Source organism: Festucalex cinctus, chromosome 1 (assembly GCF_051991245.1).
Source record: "Festucalex cinctus isolate MCC-2025b chromosome 1, RoL_Fcin_1.0, whole genome shotgun sequence".
NCBI classification, from domain to species: domain Eukaryota; kingdom Metazoa; phylum Chordata; class Actinopteri; order Syngnathiformes; family Syngnathidae; genus Festucalex; species Festucalex cinctus.
Window position 1 is genome coordinate 42,763,536 of NC_135411.1, and position 26,151 is coordinate 42,789,686.

Sequence of the window (26,151 nt, forward strand, 5' to 3'; positions counted from 1 at the left end):
GGCTCTGGGCAGTAGGCGGGGGACACCCTGGACTGGTTGCCAACCAATCGCAGGGCACACAGAGACGAACAACCATCCACACTCACACGCGTACCTAGGGACAATTCGGGGCGCCCAATTAACCTGCCATGCATGTCTTTGGAATGTGGGAGGAGGTATGGTCGCGAGATGCTGTGACTATCGCGTGACCGGTAGCGAGACTGGGAAAATCTAACATGGCGGCGCTCTGCTGCTAAAATAGAATTAGCTTTATATTTCTAATTAAACCCGAATTTAATGATTAGATAAATTCGATTTTTTTCTTTTCTAAGAAAGATCGGAAATATTATCCAGTGTGGACGACCTCGAACGTTTTATTGACGATCATTTTTATAGCTGCGCGATGGATGAGCCGGCGGCCAGTCGGGATAATCCTTCGAAAAAAAAAAGGAAAAATGACTCGTCAACAGACACGGACGATTTAGCAACCGCCGACGTATCGGTGAGTATGCTGGATTCCATAAATAAAAAACTTGACGTCCTCTGTCTTATCCGCGAGGACGTCAAAGAATTAAAGGCAAGTTTGGAATTCGTTAGCCAACAGGTAAGCGATCTCCAATGCGATAACTCCGAGCTACGCTCCTCTCTCGTCGCTGTCACAGCCGAGTTGGAGACGATTAAAAAGGAAAATAAAATGCTAAAGGAAACGGTCTTAGATGTTCAATCCCGTAGTATGCGGGAAAATCTAATATTCTCAGGTATATCCGAAAATTCTCCAGATAATCCAGAGGGTGAGATAAAAAAATTCATGACATCATCGCTAAAGATCCCACAGGAGACGGTAAATAATATCTCTTTTCACCGTGTACACCGGCTCGGAGCTCGTAAGGGCAATAAGCCCCGTCCTATTATTGCTAAGTTCGAACATTTTAAACATAAAGAATTGGTAAAAAGTAAAGGACGGGAGCTCAAAGGGACATCTTTCGGGATGAATGATCAATTCCCAAGAGAGATAAACGAGCGGCGAAAAGTACTGTTTCCTATCATGAAACAAAATAGACAGGAGGGTAAACGGACTTCGATGGTCGTTGATAAATTATATATCGACGGCCAGCTATTCCGAAACCCAACCTCGACCCCTTGGCTGTTCTAACTGACAATTGGTAGAGCCGAGCATTGTGTGATTATTTGACGTAGGTATATGTATATGTATGTGTATGTATATGTGTATATATGTATATATATGTATATGTATATGTATGTATATGTATGGATAATGGGTTACGAAATAGAATATGAATTTATATTATGCATAGGCTATAAAGTAATAATAATAATAATAATAATAATATAGAAATATATTCTTAAAAAAATAAATTAATAATAATAATAATAATCTCGCTTAGGTCACCATTTACTGGTGTATTGTTATGTTGAATCCCCCACAGATTTCCTTCACACTCACTTCCCCCCACGTTTCTTCACTATTATACTTATCTACTTGCTATCTCTCTCTTTATATAAATTATATAAATTGCCTAATTACTCTTTTGCTATCCTACAATATGTTAATATTAATAAGCAGCTTATATAGATGTATACATAAGACTGAGTCTATATTGCTTGTATGCAGAAATTAGCTCTGGTCTCCTGGAATGTGTGTGGCGCTCGCTCCCAGGCAAAAAGAATAAAAATTTTAGACCATCTCTCAAAATTTAAGGCAGATATTTGTCTCCTACAAGAAACCCACTTACAAAAATCAGAAGAAAAATTATTTATAGATAAAAATTTTAGTCAAGTTTACTCTGCCTCCTATAATAGTAGACAAAGAGGTGTCTCTATACTTATACATAAGAATTTATTCTTTACTCTAAATAATATAGTAACAGATTTAGAGGGCCGATATATTATTATCCAGGTAACTATATTTAATAAAGTATATACAATTGGTAATTTATATGCCCCAAATAATGATGACCCTGATTTTTTCCATGAATTTTTCTCTCGGTTACTCGATTTAGCAACAAATTCTACTATTATTATTGGAGGTGATTTTAACACGGTCTTGAACCCGTTAATAGATCGTTCTAATAATACGATATATACAAGGCGATTACGATCCGCTAAAGTAATAGATGAGTATATGGAGGATTTTGGCCTCAGCGATGGCTGGAGACTTCAAAACCCAACTAAGAAGGAATTTACTTTCTTCTCTGCTGTGCACCGATCATTCTCAAGAATTGATTTTTTCCTTACAAATAATTCTATTGTTGATAAAACTGCTATAAAAATACATTCTATAATTATAAGTGATCATGCACCAGTCTCCCTCACTCTACAAATTGACTCTACCTTTAAACCTCCCCCGATATGGCGTTTTAACATCTCATTACTGAAAGACGTAGAGTTTGATAAAATTATTAGAAGGGAGTGGGCAGATTTTTTGGAAATAAATGACTCTCCAAATATATCTCCATCTCTTCTCTGGGAAGCAGGGAAAGCGGTAATTAGAGGGAAAATTATATCATATTCAACTTATAAAAAGAAACAGGATCAAAAATTAGAAAAATACCTGGAAGATAAAATTAAACAACTAACGGATGAATATGTATTAAACCCAAATAATCAAATATGGATAGAACTACAGAATATAAAAATACAGTTAGATAACATGTTATCTAAAAAGACAGAGTTTATAATACAACAGTTGAGATATAATAATTTTGAACATAATAATAAATCAGGTAAATTCCTGGCAAATCAACTTCAACGGAATCGGGAAAAATCTCTTATAACGGCTATTAAAGATATAAATGGTGAATGCACACAATCACCAGAAGAAATTAACCATATTTTTTATAACTATTATCGAAATCTATACACAGAAATTAATAGACCTAACCCTGAATATATTGAGGAATTCCTAAACAGCTTAAATATACCTCAGTTATCTATTGAACATAAAGATATTCTCGATACCCCGCTTACTATAGATGAGTTGTATCGTGCTTTAGACAGTATGCCTAATGGCAGAGCACCTGGTCCAGACGGCTTTCCGGCTATATTTTTTAAACATTTCTGGTTAATGTTTGCTCCATTATTTCTAAGAGTAGTAACTGAAATTAAAAGTAAAGGTGATATACGTCAAGATATGAATATAGCAGCAATTAAACTTTTATTAAAGCCAGAAAAAGACCCTACCCTCCCGTCAAGTTACCGACCGATATCACTAATTAATACCGATATTAAAATTATCGCTAAGGCCTTGGCATCTCGATTAGAGACGGTAATCTCGACAATTATTCATAGTGATCAAACAGGTTTTATTAAAGGTCGTCATTCTACTAATAATATTAGGAGACTCTTTAACTTGATTAGTATGTCACAGCGGCATGATAAAAAGGCAGTTGTTATTTCGCTGGATGCAGAAAAAGCATTCGATAAAGTTAACTGGTCCTTCCTCTTTGCTGTCTTAAATAAATTCGGCTTCGGGGAGTCATTCATTCAATGGGTCTCAATATTATATGATTCTCCTAAAGCTACAGTTACTACTAATGGGATTACATCACAGAGTTTTACTTTACAAAGGGGAACAAGACAAGGGTGCCCAATTTCTCCTTTATTATTTGCTATATTTATTGAGCCGCTTGCATTAGCTATACGTCAGGATAGACGGATCCAAGGAATCCACTCCGGGACAATAGAACATAAAATTAATCTATATGCCGATGATATATTACTCTATTTAGAAGAACCTGCTATTTCGCTAGGGGAAGCATTTAAATTAATAACTAAATTCTCTCACTTATCAGATTACTCTATTAACTGGACAAAATCAACATTATTACCTATTACAGAAAATTCATGGAATCCTACAAGTCAGGATCCACACTACTCCTTTCCTACAGGTAATTTAAAATACTTAGGTGTTAAAATTTCACCTAAGTTAACTGAATTAACTTCTTTAAATTTTTCACCATTATTGGATAGTATCCGTAGTGACCTGGAACGCTGGAATAATCTTCCGATCTCTTTAATAGGACGGATAGCTACTATAAAAATGAAAGTTTTACCAAAGATTAATTATTTATTTTCAATGATTCCATTTAAACCTACGTCTAACTGGTTCCAATCGCTGGACTCTGCTATCATAAAATTCTATTGGAATAAAAAAAAAGCCAAAATTAGTCTATCTACTCTTCAGGAAAGTAAATCTAAAGGAGGTTTAGAGGCACCAAACTTTATGTACTATTATCTAGCTAATCAACTACAATATCTTGTGCTATGGACACAACCCAACAGAGATACTAACTGTTGGTTGGAATTGGAGCAGAAGGATTGTAATAATCTTAGACTGTCAGATTTACTCTTTATTACAAAATCAATAAGACGACATAATTGTTTTAAAAACCCAATGATAGCCGCCACCCTGACTGCCTGGTGGAAGGCATTAGAAATTACAAACTCCCAATTGGCGCCCTGTGGGCTCTCTCCCATTTGGCATAACCCCGACTTTCAACTTAATAATCAGTCGTTCCATTTAAGCCTATGGGAGCAGAAAGGAATTACACACCTTCATCATCTTTTCTCAGATAATAAGTTTATATCATATACAAACTTGGTCCAGAAATATGAAATAAAAAAGGGAAATTTCTTACATTATCTGCAAGTTAAAAATATGGTTAAGAAACAAATCCCAACACTTCAAGATACGCTCCAACTGCCTGTCTTAGCTAAAGATATTATAAAGCTTTCTCCAACAACAATAAAGAAAATATCAAAAATATATAAGTTATTTTTATACACAAATAAAACGTATTTACCGACTTTAAAATGGGAAAAAGACTTGTCTATAGTTCCGGAACCAGACTTTTGGACCCAAATCTGTGAAAATGTATTTAAAATGACCAAACAGACAAATTTGCAACTTATCCAATATAAGATACTTCATAGAACATATATTACACAATATATGATGAAAAAAATGGGACTCTCTGACTCCGACATTTGTCTCCAGTGCTCACAAAACACTGCCGATACTTATCTTCATGCTTTATGGTCATGTACTCCAGTGCTGCATTTCTGGACTAAAATCTTGGAAAAGCTCGCTGATATATTAAACTGTAGGCTTCCTTTATCTCCAAGACTGTGTTTACTAGGTGACTTAACAATAACTGAGCGACCATGTAAACAATCTCAATCTATATTTATAGCCCTTACTATTGCTAAAAAAATAATCCTTGTCAATTGGAAAAATAAACAATCTCTAAATATCGACCACTGGTTAAACTTACTAATAAATTATATCTCAATGGAAAAAATCTCTGCCTTAAATAAAAATCAAGTATCAAGATTTAAACAAATATGGTCTATGTACATAGAATATTTTAATCTCAATTTGGCAACTTAATCCTGCCAAGATTCTGCCTGTTAACGAGAGCCACCACATCGTTACAACTTCTGTTTTCGCTGCTCCTGTATTTGGTATTTTGTATCTGATTGTTTTTATTTTTATATAGTCAGGAACCTAGTTGCTGCTAGTGGGCTCGAGCATACCACACTATACGACACTATACTCAATAACTCCTTAAGATCTATTTCTAGTGGGCACTAAGCATCAACACTTGGTGTTACTGCATGCTAATTAGTCAATTTTCTTGACGCCGTCCCCTGTGGTCGGGCGGGGGTGGTTCTGCCCCCCCCCCCCCCCCCCCCCCGTTGTCTGCTCGGTGGCGGTTGCGTCTTGGCCGCTCCCTGGGCCCCCTGTGGGGTGCGGTGTTGGGGTGCTTCCCCTGGTGCCCGGGGCGGTGCCGTCCCGGCGCGGTCCGCTGCTCCGTGCCCGGCGGCGCGGTTCGGGGTGGGTGGGCCTCCGGTGTGCCCCGTGGTTCCCTCTCCCCTCCCCCTTCCTCCCCCCCGTCGCCTCTCCCTCCTCGCCTCCTCCCGCCCATCCTCCTCTGCCTCCCGGTCCCTTTTCCCTTGTCGCCCTCCCTCCTCCTCTCCCCCCCCGCCTCCTGCCCTGCAGCCGCCCTTTCGCCTTCTTGTCGTCTTCTCCCCGCTTCCCCCGCCCCCCCCCCCCCCTTCCCTGTCTGCCCTGCGGCCCCTCCCCCTCCCTCTCCCTGGGCCTGGGGCTCCCTCCCCGGCCCGGGCGTCGGGCTCCGGGGGCCGGGCGAGGGTTTGGGGCCTGCCCCGCTCCGGTATAACTCCTGGTGCCCCGGGCGGGCCCCGGTGGCTGGTGGGCTGTCCGGTAGCCCTGCTGCGCTGGCTGTCCGCCCATTGTGGTGCCGGGTGGATGAGGTGGGGGGCGGCGGGGGGTGGGGGTGCTGGGGGGCGGGCGTGCCACCTACACCCGCCGGGTTGGGTGAGGCCCCGCTGGTCGCTCCTCTTACTCACTTCACTAGCTTGCACTATACACTTTGTAAATATACACATAGGGCACACAACACATTTCTTGGTGGGGTGGGGAAGGGTGGAAACACCGTCTTCACCCTTCAACTCCCCTCCAATTTTAATGCACCTCACGTCCAAGGGGAGGGGTGAGTTGGGGCGGGGAGCCATCAGAGGGGATGGACTGCAGTGCCTGGCAGCGCTGTGGTCCCCCCCATTTGTGTCCCTGCCCCACCACTTTGTCCCTCCATTCCCTTTTTTAATGCACCACACATATACATATTCATTTTTTGGGGGGGGATACGGGTGTGTCGGAGTAGGGGAAATTTTTTCCCTCTGCTCCGACTCACCTGCTCCCAATTTTAATGCACCACACGCACACACTTGTATATACACTGGGTGGGGCCACATTCACGGTGTAAGGGTAGAGCTCGCCAGTCGGCGAGCTGGCGGACTCAGTAACAGGGTTAGGTGTCACTTGTACTCTGGCGTGACGACCGGGGCCTCTCCCCACCGGGCTCGGTGTTCTGGTGTCCCGCCTTCTCCCCTGGTGCTTCCTCCTCTGCTTCCCCCCTCCCGCCGCGGTGCAAATCTCGCGCGGCTGGAGGTGGGGTGGGCACATCTTCCCTCTCTGCGCTGCTGCCCGGTGCCGGTTTCCGGGGGGGGGTGGGGGGTTCTCGCGGGGGGCCGGGTTCGCGGGGGGGGGGGTGGCGGCCGTCGGGGGGGGGCGGCTTGTTTGGGGGGGGGGTGGAGGTATGGGTGGGTGGGGGGTTGGGTGCTGGGGGTCGGGGTGTGTTCGGGGGTTTGGGGGTCGGGGGTGGTGGGGCCTGGGTCGTGGTGGATGGCGGGTTTGGGTGGGGTGCGGGGGGGTCGTGGGGGGATGGGGGCTGGGGACCGGTGGGGCGCTGTGGGGGCCCGCTGGGCCTCGTTCTGCGGCCTTGGGCTCGGGGGTGTGGGCCGGGGCTGGGGCGGGGGTGTTCCGGGTATCTGGGTCGGCTCGCTGACCGGTGTCCGCTCGGGTGGCTTGGGGGTGGCCTTGGTGCTGCCGCGGCCTGGGGATTCCGGGGGGGGTGGGGAGGGGGGGGGGTGCTCGCTTTGCTGGACCGCGGTTGACGGCTTCTCTCTTTGGTGGTGGTCCTTATGCATGCCAGATCCGTCGCACCAGCATCTACTGAAACTCAACAGAAGTACCCTCTCCCTCCCACAGCCCCTTGAATCAGTTGGTGCTGGTGTCTGTGGTTCTCACTTTTCTTTATCTATCCTTCCCTCCTTCCTCTCTTTAGTTTTTCCTCTGGTCACTTGAGATCTTAATTTATTAGAAGTATGAGGTTTCTGGGGTTGGCATAAGACTCCGGTTTTGTAACCACGCAGGAGGGGTCTTGTTGGTGCTGGACTTCACTTTGATGGATTGGATGTACTGGCTTCTATTGATCTCACTCTGCCTTATCGATCCTTCCCTCCTTCCTCTCTTTAGTTTTTCCTCTGGGCTCTTGAGATCTCGCTAAATTTGCTGGAATTTAGAGGCTTCCGGGGTTGGCGTAAGACTTTGATTTTGTAATCATGGGGAAGGCAGGAAGTGTTTGGTCGGTGCTGGATGTCACTTTGATTTACCTTTCTTTTCTCTTTATTTCTTTTTTTTCTGACCTTTTCTCTGGTCTCCTGACCATTTAAATCTCACGACTCTGGCAAGATTCTGAAGTACCTGGTTAAGGCGAAGGGTAATGGGATATTTATAAGGTTTTAGGTGAATGAATGAGTATAAATTTATACGTATTTGCACGCACGCACGCAAACGCACGCAAACGCACACACGCAAACGCACGCACGCACGCAAACGCACGCACGCAAACGCACGCACACATACACACACACAAAAAAAAAAAAAAAAAAAAAAAAAAAAAAAAAAAAAAAAAAAGGAAAAGAGCAATGATGACAAGACGTTGAATCGGTAAGACTACCGAATGAACATTCAAAAAAAAAAAAAAAAAAAAAAAAAAAAAAAAAAAAAAAAAAAAAAAAAGAAATATCGGTTACCAGTCTCGTTGACTTCTAATAATCAGTATCGGTATCTGCCTTGGCAAAACCATCCATCCATCCATTTTCTTGACCGCTTATTCCTCACAAGGGTCGCGGGGGCTGCTGGCGCCTATCTCAGCTGGCTCTGGGCAGTAGGCGGGGGACACCCTGGACTGGTTGCCAACCAATCGCAGGGCACACAGAGACGAACAACCATCCACACTCACACGCGTACCTAGGGACAATTCGGGGCGCCCAATTAACCTGCCATGCATGTCTTTGGAATGTGGGAGGAGACCGGAGTACCCGGAGAAGACCCACGCGGGCACGGGGAGAACATGCAAACTCCACCCAGGAAGGTCCGAGCCTGGACTCGAACCGGAGACCTCAGAACTGGGAAGCGGACGTGCTAACCACTCGACTACCGTGCCGCCTGGCAAAACCATATTACACTTTATTTGCCATGGTGAATCTAGACTCTAACGAAGGCAAATGTGGTGAAGCGTTAATGTCACGTTTCAGTTTGTTTGGGTTTTTGTTTTATTTTGGTGAGTGTTGGTTGTTGGTGTTCCGGTCTTCTTCCCCAGTCTCGTTATGTTAACCTTGTCCACCTGCTTGTGTCTTCCCTTCCTGATGTGTAGTGCTGATTGGTTCCCCCTCCCTGCTGTGTCTCCCAGGTGTGTCCGGTTATTGTCATTAGTGTTGGTATAAGGGAGTGGTGTTTGTCTCACGCGGGTGTGGGAGCATTGTTTGCTGAATGTTTGCTGCTGGAATGTCTGCAGGGTGCTTGTCTACATGTTTAGTCACAGTGGTGTCTTTAGGGTAGTGATGGCAAAATGAAGCCCCGTAAAGCAGTGAAGCCCTGCAGTGAAATGCTTCACACACACGTAGGGGCTTCAAGATGATTCATTTCCTCGACTACGCCATCATGTGGACAGAAAAATGTATAACATGCTTGGTGCATGCAATAAAATGGTGGGGTGTAAATCATGCTCTAAATACAAAAGAATATATATTTGAAGAGTGTTTTAACATGAATTGTTCTGTGTTACTTTGTCTATGTTTGTGCTTATGCACAAGTGAAAATGTGAAATAAGGAGGTAAAATAAAGTGCTTATTCATTTTTATTTAAAAACTATTTTTTCCGAAGTTTTTGGACTCAGGCGGTTTCTTTTTTTTGCAGACAATTTCACCTGCTTTGGAAAAAAACTCTTTCACATGGTACTAATGAAGCAGGGGTGCATCGATATGAGATAGCATAGAATTGTATAGAATTGTATAGAATTGGACGCGTATATTTCTGTGATTCCAGGACTGAAGGGGACTTTCAACTGTTAACAGAAAAATGTGAATTTTATGTGTTGTCACATTTTATTTTATTTTATTATTGGAATCTGTTAAAATAGTACCGTAATTACAGTGCATTACCTTCTGAGGTGAGATCTGTTCAAAGTGCTCCTAACCAAGGGAAAATCTCTTTCTTGCTGGTTCCATCGCAAAAAGAAGCTCGTCAAATCGAATGCCAAAAGCAAAAAAAGTAGCGCAATAAGGGACCCGAAAACACAAAAAGTGAAGGGGAATCCATAGCGTTTCTTTGCCGCTTTTATTTCGAACTACACTCAAACCTAGCGAATCATTTCCTGAATCAGTCACGTGGTACACCTGCTTCGTGGGGCTTCAAACGTCACCACGTACGTCATCAACACACGCATTGACACGCCGTTCATGAACCACTCATCTGCATGACTCGGCACACGCTTCAGGGATTCGACCCGAGAGGCACATCACTACTTTAGGGCCAAGTCTACCCAGTCTTTATCGCCAAAGTCTACCAAGTCTTCCACGCCAAGTCAACTAAGTCTTCCACGCCGAGTCTACAAAGTCTTCCACGCCGAGTCTACAAAGTCTTCCACGCCAAGTCTACAAAGTCTTCCACGCCAAGTCTACAAAGTCTTCCACGCCAAGTCTACAAAGTCTTCCACGCCAAGTCTACAAAGTCTTCCACGCCAAGTCTACAAAGTCTTCCACGCCAAGTCTACAAAGTCTTCCACGCCAAGTCTACAAAGTCTTCCACGCCAAGTCTACAAAGTCTTCCACGCCAAGTCTACAAAGTCTTCCACGCCAAGTCTACAAAGTCTTCCACGCCAAGTCTACAAAGTCTTCCACACCAAGTCGTCAAGGTCTTCCACGCCAAGTCTACTAAGTCTTCAAAGTCAGCCACGCCAAGCCTTCAACGTCAGCCACGCCAAGTCTTCAACGTCAGCCACGCCAAGTCTTCAACGTCAGCCACGCCAAGTCTTCAACGTCAGCCACGCCAAGTCTTCAACGTCAGCCACGCCAAGTCGTCCGTCAGCCACGCCAAGTCATCAAAGTCTTCCAAGTCTTCCACGTCACGCCAAGTCTTCCGCGTCACGCCAAGTCTTCCGCATCACACCAAGTCTTCTGCATCAAGCCAAGTCTTCTGCATCACGCCAAGTCTTCTGCATCACGTCAAGTCTTCTGCATCACGTCAAGTCTTCTGCATCACGCCAAGTCTTCTGCATCACGCCAAGTCTTCTGCATCACGCCAAGTCTTCTGCATCACGCCAAGTCTTCTGCATCACGCCAAGTCTTCTGCATCACGCCAAGTCTCTGCCTCACGCCAAGTCTCTGCCTCACGCCAAGTCTCTGCCTCACGCCAAGTCTCTGCCTCACGCCAAGTCTCTGCCTCACGCCAAGTCTCTGCATCACGCAACGCCAAGTCCTCGCCATGATCTGGGTACACGTCCAGCCCAGTCTTCTCCACTTCAGTCTCGTCCAGTCCTTCCCCACCACAGTCAATAAAGTCATGCTAGTTGCTGTCATTCCACTTTTCCCTGCCCGTTCATTCCGCCTCTGGGTCCGCCCATCACACCCCCTCCTTGACAGAATGCTCCCACCAACCCGGACCCAGCGGAGGTTCCAAGTCCCCGTTGGCCTCAGGACCCCGTTCCGCGCCGGCCTCTCGTCCCCCGTTCCGGCTCCGCGCCGGCCTCTCGTCCCCGTTCCGGCTCCCCGCCGGACTCAGGACCTCGTTCCGGCTCCCCGCCGGACTCAGGACCTCGTTCCGGCTCCCCGCCGGACTCAGGACCTCGTTCCGGCTCCCCGCCGGACTCAGGACCTCGTTCCGGCTCCCCGCCGGACTCAGGACCTCGTTCCGGCTCCGCGCCGGCCTCAGGACCCCGTTCCGGCTCCGCGCCGGCCTCAGGACCCCGTTCCGGCTCCGCGCCGGCCTCAGGACCCCGTTCCGGCTCCGCGCCGGCCTCAGGACCCCGTTCCGGCTCTGCGCCGGCCTCAGGACCCCGTTCCGGCTCCGCGCCGGCCTCAGGACCCCGTTCCGGCTCCGCGCCGGCCTCAGGACCCCGTTCCGGCTCCACGCCGGCCTCAGGACCCCGTTCCGGCGCCCTGCCGGCCTCAGGACCCCGTTCCGGCGCCCCGCCGGCTCCAGGCCCTCGTCCTGGCACCTCGGCAGCCCAAGAATGCCACGCCTGTGCCGCTTCAGCCCCTGGCCTCTTTGCCTGTGCCGCTGCTGCCGCTTCAGCCCCTGGCCACTTCGTCGCTGCCGGTCCCGGATGCAACGCCTGTGCCGCTGCCGCCGCAGCCCATGGCCGCAACGCCTGGGCCGCTGCCTCAGCAGCCCCTGGCCGCTTCGCCTGCGCCGCTGCCGCCGCAGCCCCTGGCCGCTTCGCCTGCGCCGCTGCCGCCGCAGCCCCTGGCCGCTTCGCCTGCGCCGCTGCCGCCGCAGCCCCTGGCCGCTTCGCCTGCGCCGCTGCCGCCGCAGCCCCTGGCCGCTTCGCCTGCGCCGCTGCCGCCGCAGCCCCTGGCCGCTTCGCCTGCGCCGCTGCCGCCGCAGCCCCTGGCCGCTTCGCCTGCGCCGCTGCCGCCGCAGCCCCTGTCCGCTTCGCCTGCGCCGCTGCCGCCGCAGCCCCTGGCCGCTTCGCCTGCGCCGCTGCCGCCGCAGTCCCTGGCCGCTTCGCCTGCGCCGTTGCCGCCGCAGTCCCTGGCCGCTTCGCCTGCGCCGCTGCCGCCGCAGCCCTTGACCGCAACGCCTGCGCCGCTGCCTCCGCAGCCCCGGGCCGCAGCGCCTGTGCAGCCTAAGCCCCTGGCGTCTCAGGTCCCCTCGTCGCGGCCAATTGGCATCTCAGGTCCCCTCGTCACGGCAGAGTTGCCGCCTTCTCCCGCTTCCTCATCTCTGCCCCAAGTCAAGTCTCAAGTTTTCTCGTCTCTGCCCCAGGTCAAATCCCCAGTTTCCTCGTCTCTGCCCCAGCCAAAGTCCCCAGTTTCCTCGTCTCTGCCCCAGTCAAAGTCCCCAGATTCCTCGTCTCTGCCCCAGCCAAAGTCCCCAGTTTCCGCGTCTCTTCCCCAGCCAGAGTCCCCAGCTTCCTCACCTCCGCCCCTGCCAAAGTCTCCGGTCTTGGAATCCGCCCTGGACAGCGCGGTAATGGCGGCCGACCCGGGACCCAGCGCCAGGCGGCGCAAGAGAAGGGCCCACCGCGGGAACCGGCCCTTGGCGGCGCCACCCCTGTTTTCGCCCCATGAGCCCGCAATAATGCCGCCTCCTGGGCCGCCCCCCGATCCAGAATTTATGGAATTTTGTAAGGCAGTTTTTCGGCCCTTAATTAATTCATATTCGTACCCTGATTAGGGGCAGGGTTTAGCTCCCTTCCCGTCCCCGCCCTCCCCGTTTTGGCTTGTTTTTGTTTTAGGGACGTCTGGGAGCCGTCCCTTGGTGGGGGGGTACTGTCACGTTTCAGTTTGTTTGGGTTTTTGTTTTATTTTGGTGAGTGTTGGTTGTTGGTGTTCCGGTCTTCTTCCCCAGTCTCGTTATGTTAACCTTGTCCACCTGCTTGTGTCTTCCCTTCCTGATGTGTAGTGCTGATTGGTTCCCCCTCCCTGCTGTGTCTCCCAGGTGTGTCCGGTTATTGTCATTAGTGTTGGTATAAGGGAGTGGTGTTTGTCTCACGCGGGTGTGGGAGCATTGTTTGCTGAATGTTTGCTGCTGGAATGTCTGCAGGGTGCTTGTCTACATGTTTAGTCACAGTGGTGTCTTTAGGGCCAAGTCTACCCAGTCTTTATCGCCAAAGTCTACCAAGTCTTCCACGCCAAGTCAACTAAGTCTTCCACGCCGAGTCTACAAAGTCTTCCACGCCGAGTCTACAAAGTCTTCCACGCCGAGTCTACAAAGTCTTCCACGCCGAGTCTACAAAGTCTTCCACGCCGAGTCTACAGTCTTCCACGCCGAGTCTACAAAGTCTTCCACGCCAAGTCTACAAAGTCTTCCACGCCAAGTCTACAAAGTCTTCCACGCCAAGTCTACAAAGTCTTCCACGCCAAGTCTACAAAGTCTTCCACGCCAAGTCTACAAAGTCTTCCACGCCAAGTCTACAAAGTCTGCCACGCCAAGTCGTCAAGGTCTTCCACGCCAAGTCTACTAAGTCTTCAAAGTCAGCCACGCCAAGCCTTCAACGTCAGCCACGCCAAGTCTTCAACGTCAGCCACGCCAAGTCTTCAACGTCAGCCACGCCAAGTCTTCAACGTCAACCACGCCAAGTCTTCAACGTCAGCCACGCCAAGTCGTCCGTCAGCCACGCCAAGTCATCAAAGTCTTCCAAGTCTTCCACGTCACGCCAAGTCTTCCGCATCACGCCAAGTCTTCCGCATCACACCAAGTCTTCTGCATCACGCCAAGTCTTCTGCATCACGCCAAGTCTTCTGCATCACGCCAAGTCTTCTGCATCACGCCAAGTCTTCTGCATCACGCCAAGTCTTCTGCATCACGTCAAGTCTTCTGCATCACGTCAAGTCTTCTGCATCACGCCAAGTCTTCTGCATCACGCCAAGTCTTCTGCATCACGCCAAGTCTTCTGCATCACGCCAAGTCTTCTGCATCACGCCAAGTCTTCTGCATCACGCCAAGTCTTCTGCATCACGCCAAGTCTTCTGCATCACGCCAAGTCCTCTGCCTCACGCCAAGTCTCTGCCTCACGCCAAGTCTCTGCCTCACGCCAAGTCTCTGCATCACGCAACGCCAAGTCCTCGCCATGATCTGGGTACACGTCCAGCCCAGTCTTCTCCACTTCAGTCTCGTCCAGTCCTTCCCCACCACAGTCAATAAAGTCATGCTAGTTGCTGTCATTCCACTTTTCCCTGCCCGTTCATTCCGCCTCTGGGTCCGTCCATCACACCCCCTCCTTGACAGTTAACTTAACCAACAATCAACCAGTGTTCTGAACTAAGCTCAAAGCAAGTGAAGATAAGTGTAATGTTGATGACGATTTGTGTTGCAAAAGAAGTTAGGAAGATGCACTGTCATTCCTGAAGCCTTGCATGTACAATTTTCCGTAAGGAGATTGTCCCACATTTACAGCTCTACTTTTTTTTTTTTAATTATTTTTTTATTTTTTTATTTTTTTTATGCTATGCAGTACTGTCGTTTCCTTTTGGTATCGGAATGAGATGGTTTCTCAACAAATGACAGTGCAGTTAAAGTAAACAGTAAACGTGAAGTGTGAATCTGACACTCTTACACTTACAATCTCTTGCAATTAATCTTCCACATGCACGAAGGTGCAACTTACTATAATGAATAGTGAAAAGCAAAACTTAAGCTGTAGTTTACATCACAACATCCCTTCAGAGTACACTGATATATTGACAGTGTGACTAAGCAATTTGACTGTCTAATCAGTACACAATGTCACAAATATTTGTCACTCTGCTGGCACTGGCAAACATTTACTTTTGAGAGATTTACACTGTATTAACGATTTTGAGAAAGAAAATGCCTTTTGCAGAGGAATCATCATGTTTTGCTATTTGTATAAATTGCTTTGTGAAATGCGCTGTTTTGCGAATTTGTATCAAAGTGGCCAAGAAAAACGGTATAGTGCCATCAAATCACACTTACCTGGCAGTTGTAAGAAATCCATATCAGTACCAATGTCAGCTTTCAAAATAAAAGAAAACACAAGCTTGAATGAAAGAGAGGTGTAAAAAATGTGTAGGTACAAGTCACAGCAGTTAGTTACACAGTGACTTTTTTTTCCCAAAGAACTTTGCCTGTGGTTAAAATAGGTAGTGGTTATTTTTCTTTGCCAAACACTGTTAACTACAGCGACACCTTGAAGGGTCTGTGTTGTGTCACCTCTGTGCAGCAGAAAGCAACAATAGCTCAACACATCCTAGCAAGGGGAGGGGAGGGGAGGGGAGGGGAGGGGAGAGTCGGCGCTGACGATACAATGATTGCTCACTCCCTTCTCATGGTATATGTGTATCTGCTAAGGGAAAAAAAACTCAGAAGAATCAATTGATCCATTCACTAACAATAATGACAGATTTTTCTCATATCATAAAAACTTGTGCTTTATAATACACAAAAACTCACCTGAATGATCAATAATTTATTTAGGTAGTTAACAATTAGGCAGCAGATGCCCACTCTGTTATGACTTGGTTTGAACTTTCAAGACGATAGAAAACTGACGTTGTGAGTCACTGATAGTGTAGTCACTGTCGTGGTTAACTTGCTGTATTTCTGTGATGGCAGCATGGATTCAGTGCCTACTTAGCAATGGTATGAAGTGAATATGAATTTGAATGCATTTCTTTCTTTATACTGCATGTGGCCCCAATTCAGGGAGTAATCTCCCTTTCGCTCTATATCAGGTGTCATAGGCCTGAACAAGACAGGCAGTTAGAAAATAAATGGATGGGTGGGTTCGGGTGCTAAAGCAAGGCTGATTTGCCTCCCAAACAACAAGCCAGTCAGCCCCTGTGATGTACCTCCAGCAGGTATGCGTCAGAAAGAAGAGAGAGAATAAAATGAACGTAATAGCCAGAGAAAAAGATTAGCCTATAGAAGAAAAAAGAGGTAAATGTCAACTATTATATTTGGGGGGGCAATGAATTGTATGTAATTGTATTGAACAGATGTAAGAAGTGAGCACAAATACTTGGTTACTCTTGTTGTAATAAATTGTGTGAGTAGTTTTTTTTCCCCGAAAAGAGAGAGAGAAAGAATAAGAGAATGAACCTGATTGAAGATGACCATATTTGAGAATGTTGCCAGACTTCTTGGAGTGCGTTGAATGTGAGAAGTTGTCGCGTTGCAGTTGAGAGGAGCCGGTGGATGGCAGCAATGAGATGTCAGATGCCGCTTAATCCCAACAGAAGAATAAAAACAACGGAAGTACCAATAGTAGGTGGGGCTAAACTAGGAAGTAAATGGATACAACAACAAACTAGTACTGTACCGTTTTTGCGATTTCAATGCTTTTTTTGCGAAGATATGCCCTATTTGTTTTGTCAGTATTGGATTACGAAGACCACAATGTAAGTGTTTTTGTTGTTTTCATTCTTAGCAGTTCATGCCATCTATGTATCGTCTTTTTATGTTGGTAGTTAGCTTAGCATCTTCTGTGAAAACTCTAAACGTCAATATGCTTACAACCCTACCACAGCGAGCAACTTTAAAGGCACGTCGAAGAAATAAAGCACAACGTAACATTCGGTGTATTGGCGCTTGTGCCAATAGCAAAACAAAAAAACAAAAAAACAACAACAACAACAAACTAAATACTAATACATCGTCAATAAGCATGAAGAGTTTGCCTTAGAGGTTAAGACATTCTTGTCATGACAGTATGTTTGAAAATGATCAATTGATTTTTGTACTCAGCAGCTTGTCATATACACTATTTGCATTAAAAAAGAAAAATGATACAGTATTGGTTGTTTATTTTTCAGTGTTTAGAAGACTAATGTGGTGACCATATCGCCCCCACTTCCAAGTGTGATTGCATGAAGCCCATGGACACAAGATTGCACGACTAAGTATCAGAATGGAGGAGACAAGCCGTGAGGCGGTTGACACAGCAGTACAGCGTGTGGCTGGAATGCTGCAGAGATCTGACCAGTTGGACAAAGTGGAACAGTACAGAAGAAGAGAGGCTAGAAAGAAAGCCTCCGTCGAAGCAAGGCTTAAGGTGATCGCATTATTTACAATAAAGTCGTTTGTTGTTTTTTGTAGTGATGATTATGTCAGTGATGTCATGCAATTAAGTGCTTCTCTTACATCAGAGTGCCATAGAAAATATTTTGCCCCTTCCTGATTTAATCTTTTTTGTTTTCCTTTTTTTTTTCCTTTTGTATGTATATCAAATTTTAAAACTGGTTTGGATATTACACAAAGGTAGCCAAATTAAACACTAAATGTATGTTTTAAAGTTAAATGTTTTATGAGGTAAAAGATATCCAAACGTATGACCCGAAAAACTGATTTCCCCCTAAACTCAATTACAAGTTCCAATTAGTCTTTCTTTCTTGGAGCTGTGGAGGAATTTTTGGCCCATTCTTTTCTGCAGACTTGTTTTAATTCAGTCACAATGGATTATTATTAGAGGTGTGCAAAATTTCCGATTCTTAGATTATTCACGATTCGGCCGTGGAACAATCGAGAACGATTCACAAACGTCCAAATTCCGATTATATAAATATGCCAAGGGAAGCGAAACGAGCGAAAAGTACGCGGAACTGAAACGCAGTAGCGCGCGCGGTCTTCGGGACGCTTTTGGGACGGACCGAGAGTACACATCCACAACTCACGCCTCGAGGAGAGGCCAAGATGGCGGCGTAAGCGGTTGTGTTTTTGGGAGCTGCGTACCTCGTTCCGATTTGAGTTGGTGGAACACTGATATTTTGCTTCTTTTAGCCTGAAAAGTTTTCAACGTGATTTCCTTTATTGCAGTGCTGTGGAAGCAGTGAACTGTATTCGTCGTTTTTTGTTGTTTCTCTTTTTCTTCATTTTTGAGCGCTGTCACGTGTCAAGACACGTTAAAACGAGCTAAGCTAACGACGTGATCAGCTACTTTGACAACATGGAGCCGATGTCTACACCTGAAAATGCGCTTGTGGATAATGCGCACGACTATTGTCTGCGGAACCAGCCTGTTCTTTCTGTTAGGGACGCTGACTTTCCTCCCCTGCCGATCTCACCATCAAAGCCGCCGGCTTCGAAGAAAAGTAAGCAGCTTCGTACGGCAGAAGGAGACAATGTGAACATGATACAACAAATATCGACATTATTTAACACCAGAATCGATACTTTGGAGACAAACATCACGTCGAGGATTGAGGACCTGAAGAAGACAGTTGACTACGCTTGTGCTGAAGTACGAGATCTCAAAGTTAAAGTGAAACGCGTTGATGTGCGTGTTGGTTTGGCTGAGACAAAAGTGTCCGCGGTGGAGCAGCGGATGGCTGAACTTGAAGATTACTCGCGGCGTTGGAATTTACGACTCTATGGAGTACCTGAAAAGAAGAACCAAAATGTCCGTGAGGAGGTGATTCTGATCTGCCAGGCTGTTCTACCCGGAGAAAAGGAGAAATTTTGTGATGTCATCGGCACAGTGCATCGTCTAGGCCAGCTGAAAAATGATGAATCGAGACCTCGAGGAATTATTCTTCAGTTCACTTCAAGAATTCACCGAGATGCTGTTTGGAAGGCGGCAAAAAAATCTGCTTTTCTCCAGGACAACAAGATGCGGTTTGCTGAAGATTTGTCATCATTTACGAGGGAGAGAAGAAAGCAACTTTGGCCACTGGTGGCGAAGGCACGCGAGCAAGGGAAGACGGCATATTTCGTTGGAGGGAGAGCCTTTGCCAATGGTACTGAACTGCTTCTTACTGCTTAGGTTCCACCCGCCGACTTCTGATATTGATTATCTGATACTGAGATCAGGGACTCGTCGGAGGCCCCTTCAGGGGTGTCACTGACTCTATTTTGTACTCGTCTAAGGAATGCCATAAAAAAGCAAAAGGATCCCTTACTTAAAAAAAAAAAAAAAAAAAAAAAAAAAAAAAAAAAGCCACGTTGTGTTTTTTTTGTATTTTGTTTTTTTTTCCTAGTAGGAATGCTTCTTTTTGTTGGATGCAAGGCCACTTTTGGAAGGTCGTACTTTTATTTGTCTTTTTGCCACGTGGATTAGTTATATTTTTATAGAGTAAAGGTTTCTTTTATTTAAGTGGATATGATTGCTTTTGTTAGTAGGGCATTTTGTTTTTTCGTTAGACTAAAATAACTGATGAAGAATCCGTTGACAGAAGTTAGTCTATTTCTATTGTTGGGTTCCACTGACTCATTTAATAGTGATGTTTAAATGGTGCAGTCCCAAACAACGGGGTTATTGTTCTAGCACTCTAAATCTTACCTTGTTTTTGTTTGTTTGTTTGTTGTTGTTAATACGTCTTTGTCTATTGTTACTCTCAATGCCAGGGGGTTAAGAAATATTGTAAAGCGTAAAGCGATTTTTTTGTTTGCTAAACAGCATAGATTTGATTTTTGTTTTTTTCAAGAGACACACTCGACCACTGATGACATGCGGTTGTGGAAAGCTCAGTGGGGTAACGACTTATGGTTTGCTCATGGTTCTGCATATTCTGCTGGGGTTGCTACAATGAAACACCTGTTCTCTGGTAACATTTCACACACCATGTGTGATAAAGCAGGCCATTTCTTGCTACAGGTAATATCAATCAGCACTGGAAATATTGTAATATTGGTTAATGTGTATGGCTATAACTCAAATTCTGGAAATAATGACCTTCTTGAGGAATTGGAAAATTATATTAAGAACTTGCTTGACAAATTTCCAAATTCTGGCATAGTGATGGGTGGAGATTTCAATATGATATTGGACCATGATTTGGACTGTTGGCCTCCACGTGACCAATCTGCTGTTAACAATAGGTTGAAGATATTCATGCAAGTTTTTAACTTGGTTGATATATGGAGGAATAATAACCCGAATCTGAAGGAGTTCACTTGGAGTAATAGAAATGCCACCAGGTTGTCACGTATTGATTTTTGGCTTATTTCTCAAAATATGAACGTAAACCCAATCTCAGTTGATATCATTACAACTCCTTTAACTGATCATAATGCAGTCTCAATCTCTATTCCTTTGTACTCGAACAACTCTAAAATGTGTAGAAATGCCTACTGGAAGCTTAATAGTTCTCTGTTGCAGCATGATGCAGTTAAGGATAATATTGTAAGACTAATTAAAAAATTTTGGAACCAAGCTAAAGCGGAAGACTCTTTTTGTAGCAGCTGGGAATTATTTAAATTTGAGGCTTGTCAATACTTCAGGAAATATGGTAGTATCATGGCGAAAGCTCGTAGATCGGAGGAAGAGAAGATAGTCTCTGAAATAGTTGCTTTATCATTGAAGAACCTTGTAAATGTGACAGACGAAGATAGACTCATGTTGACTTCACTACAGGCTAAATTAAATGAATTGTATCTTAACAAAGCTAAAGGTGCATTTGTGAGGTCTAGGAAAAAATGGATCGAGGAAGGTGAACAAAATTCAGCCTATTTTTTTCGTTTAGAAAGGCACCATGGGAAAACTAATTTGGTACGGGAACTTAATATTGATGGCATAATAACTGATGACCCAAAAATCATAGCCAAGTACTGTTCTACCTTTTACAGCAATTTATATAGTTCTAAGTATTGTGAACAATCTACAACTTCCTTTTTAAATTCTCTTGACAATGTTACACAGATAGCTCAAAATGATAGAGACTTTTGTGATGAGGATATAAAGTTGGATGAAGTCCTTTATGCTATTGAACACCTCAAAATTAATAAATCACCTGGAATTGATGGCCTAACAGGAGAATTCTACAAAGCTTTTGCAAACGATTTAGCTCCTTTTCTACTTGAAGTTTTTTTAGAAAGTGTTATGAAAGGGTCTCTTCCTACCTCAATGTCACAAGGTCTAATTACTTTAATACCAAAACCAAAAAAAGATCTTCATTTCATTGATAACTGGAGGCCCATATCTTTGTTGAATAATGACTATAAAATATTCGCGTCTATAATAGCTAAAAGAACTAAAGGTGTACTAGATTCGATAATTGATGAAGTACAGTCTGGTTTCATGAGTAAAAGACATATTTCTAATAATATCAGACTTGTACTTGATCTAATTGATTATTCATATCTTTGCTCTGATCATAGTTATCTTTTATTTTTAGATTTTTACAAGGCATTTGATACGGTAGAGCATAAATTTATTTTTCGTTGTATGGAAAAAATTGGTTTTGGTGAGTCTTTCTGTAGAACTATAAAAACTATGTATGCTAATGGTAATAGTTCCATCAGGTTGAGTAATGGTACTTCCCCGAGATTTGCTCTAAATCGTGGAATAAGGCAGGGCTGTCCAGCCTCTCCTTATTTGTTTATTTTGTGTACTCAGCTCCTCGCCTGTCACATAAAACAAAGTGCTATTCAAGGTATATCTATTGCAGGAAGAGAAATTTTAAGTAGTCAGCTTGCTGATGATACTACCCTATTCCTGAAAAATTCAAGCCAAGTCTCTGCTGCTATTGAAACTGTGCAACTTTTTTCTGCAGCTTCTGGACTTTATCTCAATTTAAACAAGTGTGAACTGCTACCTATTCATAAGTGTGACAAGACTTCTATATATAACATACAAGTTAAAGAAAAAGTGACCTATCTGGGCATTACTATAATGAAAAATGATGTTACGAGGTGTACTGAAAATTTCACACCAATTATTCATAAAGCAAAAGCGAAATTTAACCAATGGTTAGGTAGAGATCTATCTTTAAAAGGTCGAACGTTGTTGGCGAAGGCGGAAGGATTGTCACGTCTTACTTATGCAGCAATCTCTTTATTTGTTAATAAGACTACTTGCAATATTATTGATAAGATGCTTTTTGATTTCTTATGGAGGAATAAGACTCATTATGTGAAAAGATCTGTTGTAATGAATACATATGAGACTGGTGGTTTGAACTTTCTTGATTTTACTACTCTAAATAATACGTTTAAGATTAATTGGGTGAAACAGTTTCTGAGCAATCCCACATCTATTTGGAATTTCATTCCTAATTATGTTTTTTCTCAAGTCGGAGGTCTTGAATTTTTACTTTTATGTGACTACAAGATTGAGAAAATCCCCATGTCTTTGTCCAATTTCCACAAACAAATGCTGTTGGCTTGGTCTTTGATTTACAAGCACAATTTTTCTCCCCATAGATGCTTTATTTGGAATAGCCGCCATGTCTTGCATAAGAATAGATCCTTATTTTGTCCTAATTGGTTTGGTAATAACATCATTCTGGTTAGTCAATTACTCAATAATGAAGGTTTACTTTTAAACTATTCAGAATTTTTGAATAAATTTAGCCTTCCTGTTTCTCCTAAGGAGTTTGCTATGGTCATGGATGCTATTCCAGTTGGAATTTTGTTCCTTTTGAAAGGAGTGGGAACAAATGTCTCTTTACCTAAATTGGACCCCAAGGCAACTTTAATAGGCAAATCTTGTCTTAATATTTCTGTGAGAAACAACAATCGTTGTATACGCTCCTTGTTTCAAAGAAATGTTTCTACAATTCCGTATGTGATTTCTTACTGGTCTGGTTTTGCTAGTGGTTTGCATTGGAAACAAATTTGGTCTCTGCCATACAAATATCTTTTAACAAATAAAGTAAGGGAAATTTCTTTTAAAATAATACATAGATATTATCCTGTTAAAAATTATCTCCTTAGATTCAAGAAAGACATTTGTGTTGATTGCTCATTCTGTGAATTGTCCCCTGAAACATTGGTCCATCTATTTTGGTATTGCCCTTATACAAAAAGATTTTGGAAAGAGGTGTCTCGATTTATTATTGATTATATTGACTCTACTTTCTGTCTTTTCTGGAAAAATGTACTGTTTGGATTCTGTAATGATGATAATGAACGGAACAAAAATGTTTTATTGATTAACTTGATAATTATTTTGGCTAAATTTCATATACACAAATCTAAAGTTAGTCATTCAAAACCTTTGTTTTCAGTTTTTGAATTGGAAACCAAACAGTACATTAATACAATATTGAACTCGACAAACAAGAAAGCAATGAGAACTGTGGCTTTATGCTCTTTCTTTAATGTTTTTATTTAAGTAACCCCCTGGCTTATTTGCGTATTTGTTTTTTCTTGTATTAATGACGTGTGTGTGTGTGAATTGTTCTCAAGTTCGTTGTATAACTTGTTTAAAATTATACAATAAAAAAAAAAAAAAAAAAAAAAAAAAAAAAACTCACGCCTCGAGATTCAAAACAACAACAAGCATGGCTGAGCTGACCAACCCACCTCTTCGTGAGATCAGACCTGCTCCGAAAAGGCAAACAACTTCAGGCGGAAGTATCAGCTAGCTGGCTGCAGTGCGTCGGTTAGCGTTCTACAGGGCGCCGCGCAGTGATACGAACGAACGAACAGAAAAGTAGTGGCTGGCGGTAATGGCGTCTGACTTTATTCAGAAAAGAGTATTGTGGTGGAAATGTATCACGCTTTTGAAAACAAATAGTTTTTTTTAGAAGAAAAACGCTTTATTTCCGAGACCCCAGCCAGCTTGCTGGACTATTTTCCTCTCGTCCAACGTCGAACATGAACGCGTGTCACCGAACACTGTCAGAAAGAAGTCAGTGCTGATCGCACACACGGGAGGTGAGGATCAAATTGAGATTCATGTTAAAAAAGCAGAACGATCCCTTTAATGTTTACACGTTCATGTTTACACAAGTTAAAAAGCAGAAAAGCACTTGAGGTTTTTTTTTTTTGTACCTCTGAGAAACTTTAATGTTTACATGTTCATCTTTACACAACTTAAAAAGCAGGAAAGCACTTTTTTTTTTTTTTAGGCATTTGTATTGAAGTAGTAGTTCACATTGTTTTTCATTTATACCACAGTGCACTTTTGAGTGGATAAAAATAATATATTTTTGCTCAATGCTATGTTTTATTCTGTTGAAGAATGAATATACTTAAAAGCTGTTGTTACAGAATGAGGACTTGAGTATTTTATTTACTGTTTTGAACTGTTAACTTGATACTGAAATAGTAGTTTATTTAGGCCTGAGAGGACTTTTGTACTATTTTTGTAACTAATGTACGAAACATTAAAAGCACCAAAATACATTGGGGGGTTTTTCTGCTGCCTGGGGGGGAAATCAATAATCGTTTTATAATCGAATCGTAGCCTCCGAATCGTAATCGCAATCGAATCGTGAGGTGCCCCAAGATTCCCACCTCTAATTATTATGGTTTTTCGATCATGAACTTCCCATTTAAAGTTATCCCAAAGCAAGTCCAGACTTTGACTTGGCCTATCCATACCCCTTTTATTAGTATTTTTGTAAGCCAACAAGTTTGCTCGTGTGCTCCAGGTCATTGCCCTGTTGTTACCCAAGTGCTAATTCATAAACTGATTGTTGTACATTTTAGTAAACTCATTCCCTGCCATCCCTTCCAGTTAACATGAATATGGCTGATATTGACTATATAGCAGCAAATGAGTGTTAATTAAGGATATTCTGGTTAGCGAGCACTGGTAGGGGTGTGAATTGCCTCGTACCTGACGATTCGATTCGTATCACGATTCACAGGTCACGATTCGATTCGATACCGATTAATCCCCATACGAATTTATAAGTCGATTGTTGCGATTTTTTTTCATTCAAATTTAGAAAATACTAATCAGTAAGCTTGTAGAGTGTAAGATTTATATGAAAATGTATTATTTATTTATCTGAAATTTCAGTCTTATACAGGTTGTAATCTGTTTCATGTTTAAACAGCATTAAAATAAAATATTAAGGCTTAATGTTCCGTTCATATAACATTCTTCCATGCTTAAGGTGTGAATCCTAAAAAAAATAAAAAATAAAAATAAAAAAAAATCGATTTTGCCTATTATTGAATCGATTCGAGAATCGCGCGATGTAGTATCGCGATATATCGCCGAATCGATTTTTTTTAACACCCCTAGCGAGCAGAATTCATGGTTCCATCATTTATGGTAAATCATTCAGAGCCTAAAAAAGCAAGGCATCCCCATGCTATCACACTACAACTACAATGTTTGAATATTGGTACGATGGTCTTTTTATGAAATGCTGTGTTGTTTTTGTGCCAGATATAACAGGGCGCATACCTGCAGTCCTGTGGATCTCACTTTTGCTGAGTCTTGTTCTTCAGGTTAAAGAGCACTAAACTCAATTAAATAGTGAGGCCTTTAGTCATTTTGCAGTTGTTCTTTCCGTTGTAACCTTCAGGATGAGTCAGGGATGCTTTTGGAAAATTACAGAGTTGCTTGTCACTTGTGGGAAGTTGTACCACTGTGCCATGCTTTCTATATTTATGTGGAATTGCTCTCTGCATGCTTATCTGGTTCCCAGAGCCTTAGAAAAGGTTTTGTAACCCTTCCCTGAATGATAGATATCAATTACTTTATTTTGCTTTTTTTATTTTTCTAAACCAATTTATTTTGATTGCATCATTGATATTGTGCTTTTTGAGTACTTTTGGCCCACATCACTATGTCAGACAGGTTTTATTTAAATGATGGTTGAACGGGTCTGTTAATTTGTGTGCAGTAAAAAAAATAAATAAAAATAAAACAAATATAAACCTTAGCAAACATCATATTGTGGACCCAGTAGTCACCCTTTGTGCACTTGCAGTGAACGTGCAAAGGCAGGATTACTGCATGTTCCCGAGATAGTGAGTCTTCACACTAAAGGTCTTTTCACACTGCACTTGGAATTTGGTGTGTACCATGGGGCAAAATGCAAGGGTGACAGTCAGAAGTCACTCAAGTAGATTGCGAGATATGAGGTAGCGATGGTTCATATGTCAAGCTTCTAACACTATCATCAATTAAAAGTCTCATTCTC

The 26,151-nt window shown here is 43.6% G+C and overlaps 2 protein-coding genes across 6 annotated transcripts in view; one reads left to right on the forward strand and one right to left on the reverse strand.

Annotated features, from left to right (window-relative positions):
* The window catches only part of gad3 (glutamate decarboxylase 3), a 24,946-nt gene extending 8,354 nt beyond the window's left edge, over positions 1 to 16,592 (reverse strand). The window contains exons 1-2 of one of the 3 annotated variants that reach the window (XM_077536173.1): positions 16,430 to 16,563; positions 15,305 to 15,343 (exon numbers count right to left, since the gene is read on the reverse strand). In XM_077536173.1, coding sequence (XP_077392299.1) covers positions 15,305 to 15,326 — 22 coding nt within the window. In that variant the 5' untranslated portion in view covers positions 15,327 to 15,343; positions 16,430 to 16,563. Of the gene's footprint in view, positions 1 to 15,304; positions 15,538 to 16,429 lie in introns of those variants that run through there. The other 2 variants (XM_077536182.1, XM_077536192.1) reach the window with 2 other exon arrangements.
* The window catches only part of exoc3 (exocyst complex component 3), a 17,020-nt gene continuing 7,434 nt past the window's right edge, over positions 16,566 to 26,151 (forward strand). Inside the window, exons 1-2 of one of the 3 annotated variants that reach the window (XM_077536119.1) lie at positions 16,566 to 16,728; positions 17,143 to 17,381. In XM_077536119.1, coding sequence (XP_077392245.1) covers positions 17,238 to 17,381 — 144 coding nt within the window. In that variant the 5' untranslated portion in view covers positions 16,566 to 16,728; positions 17,143 to 17,237. Of the gene's footprint in view, positions 16,729 to 17,142; positions 17,382 to 23,562; positions 23,924 to 26,151 lie in introns of those variants that run through there. The other 2 variants (XM_077536128.1, XM_077536137.1) reach the window with 2 other exon arrangements.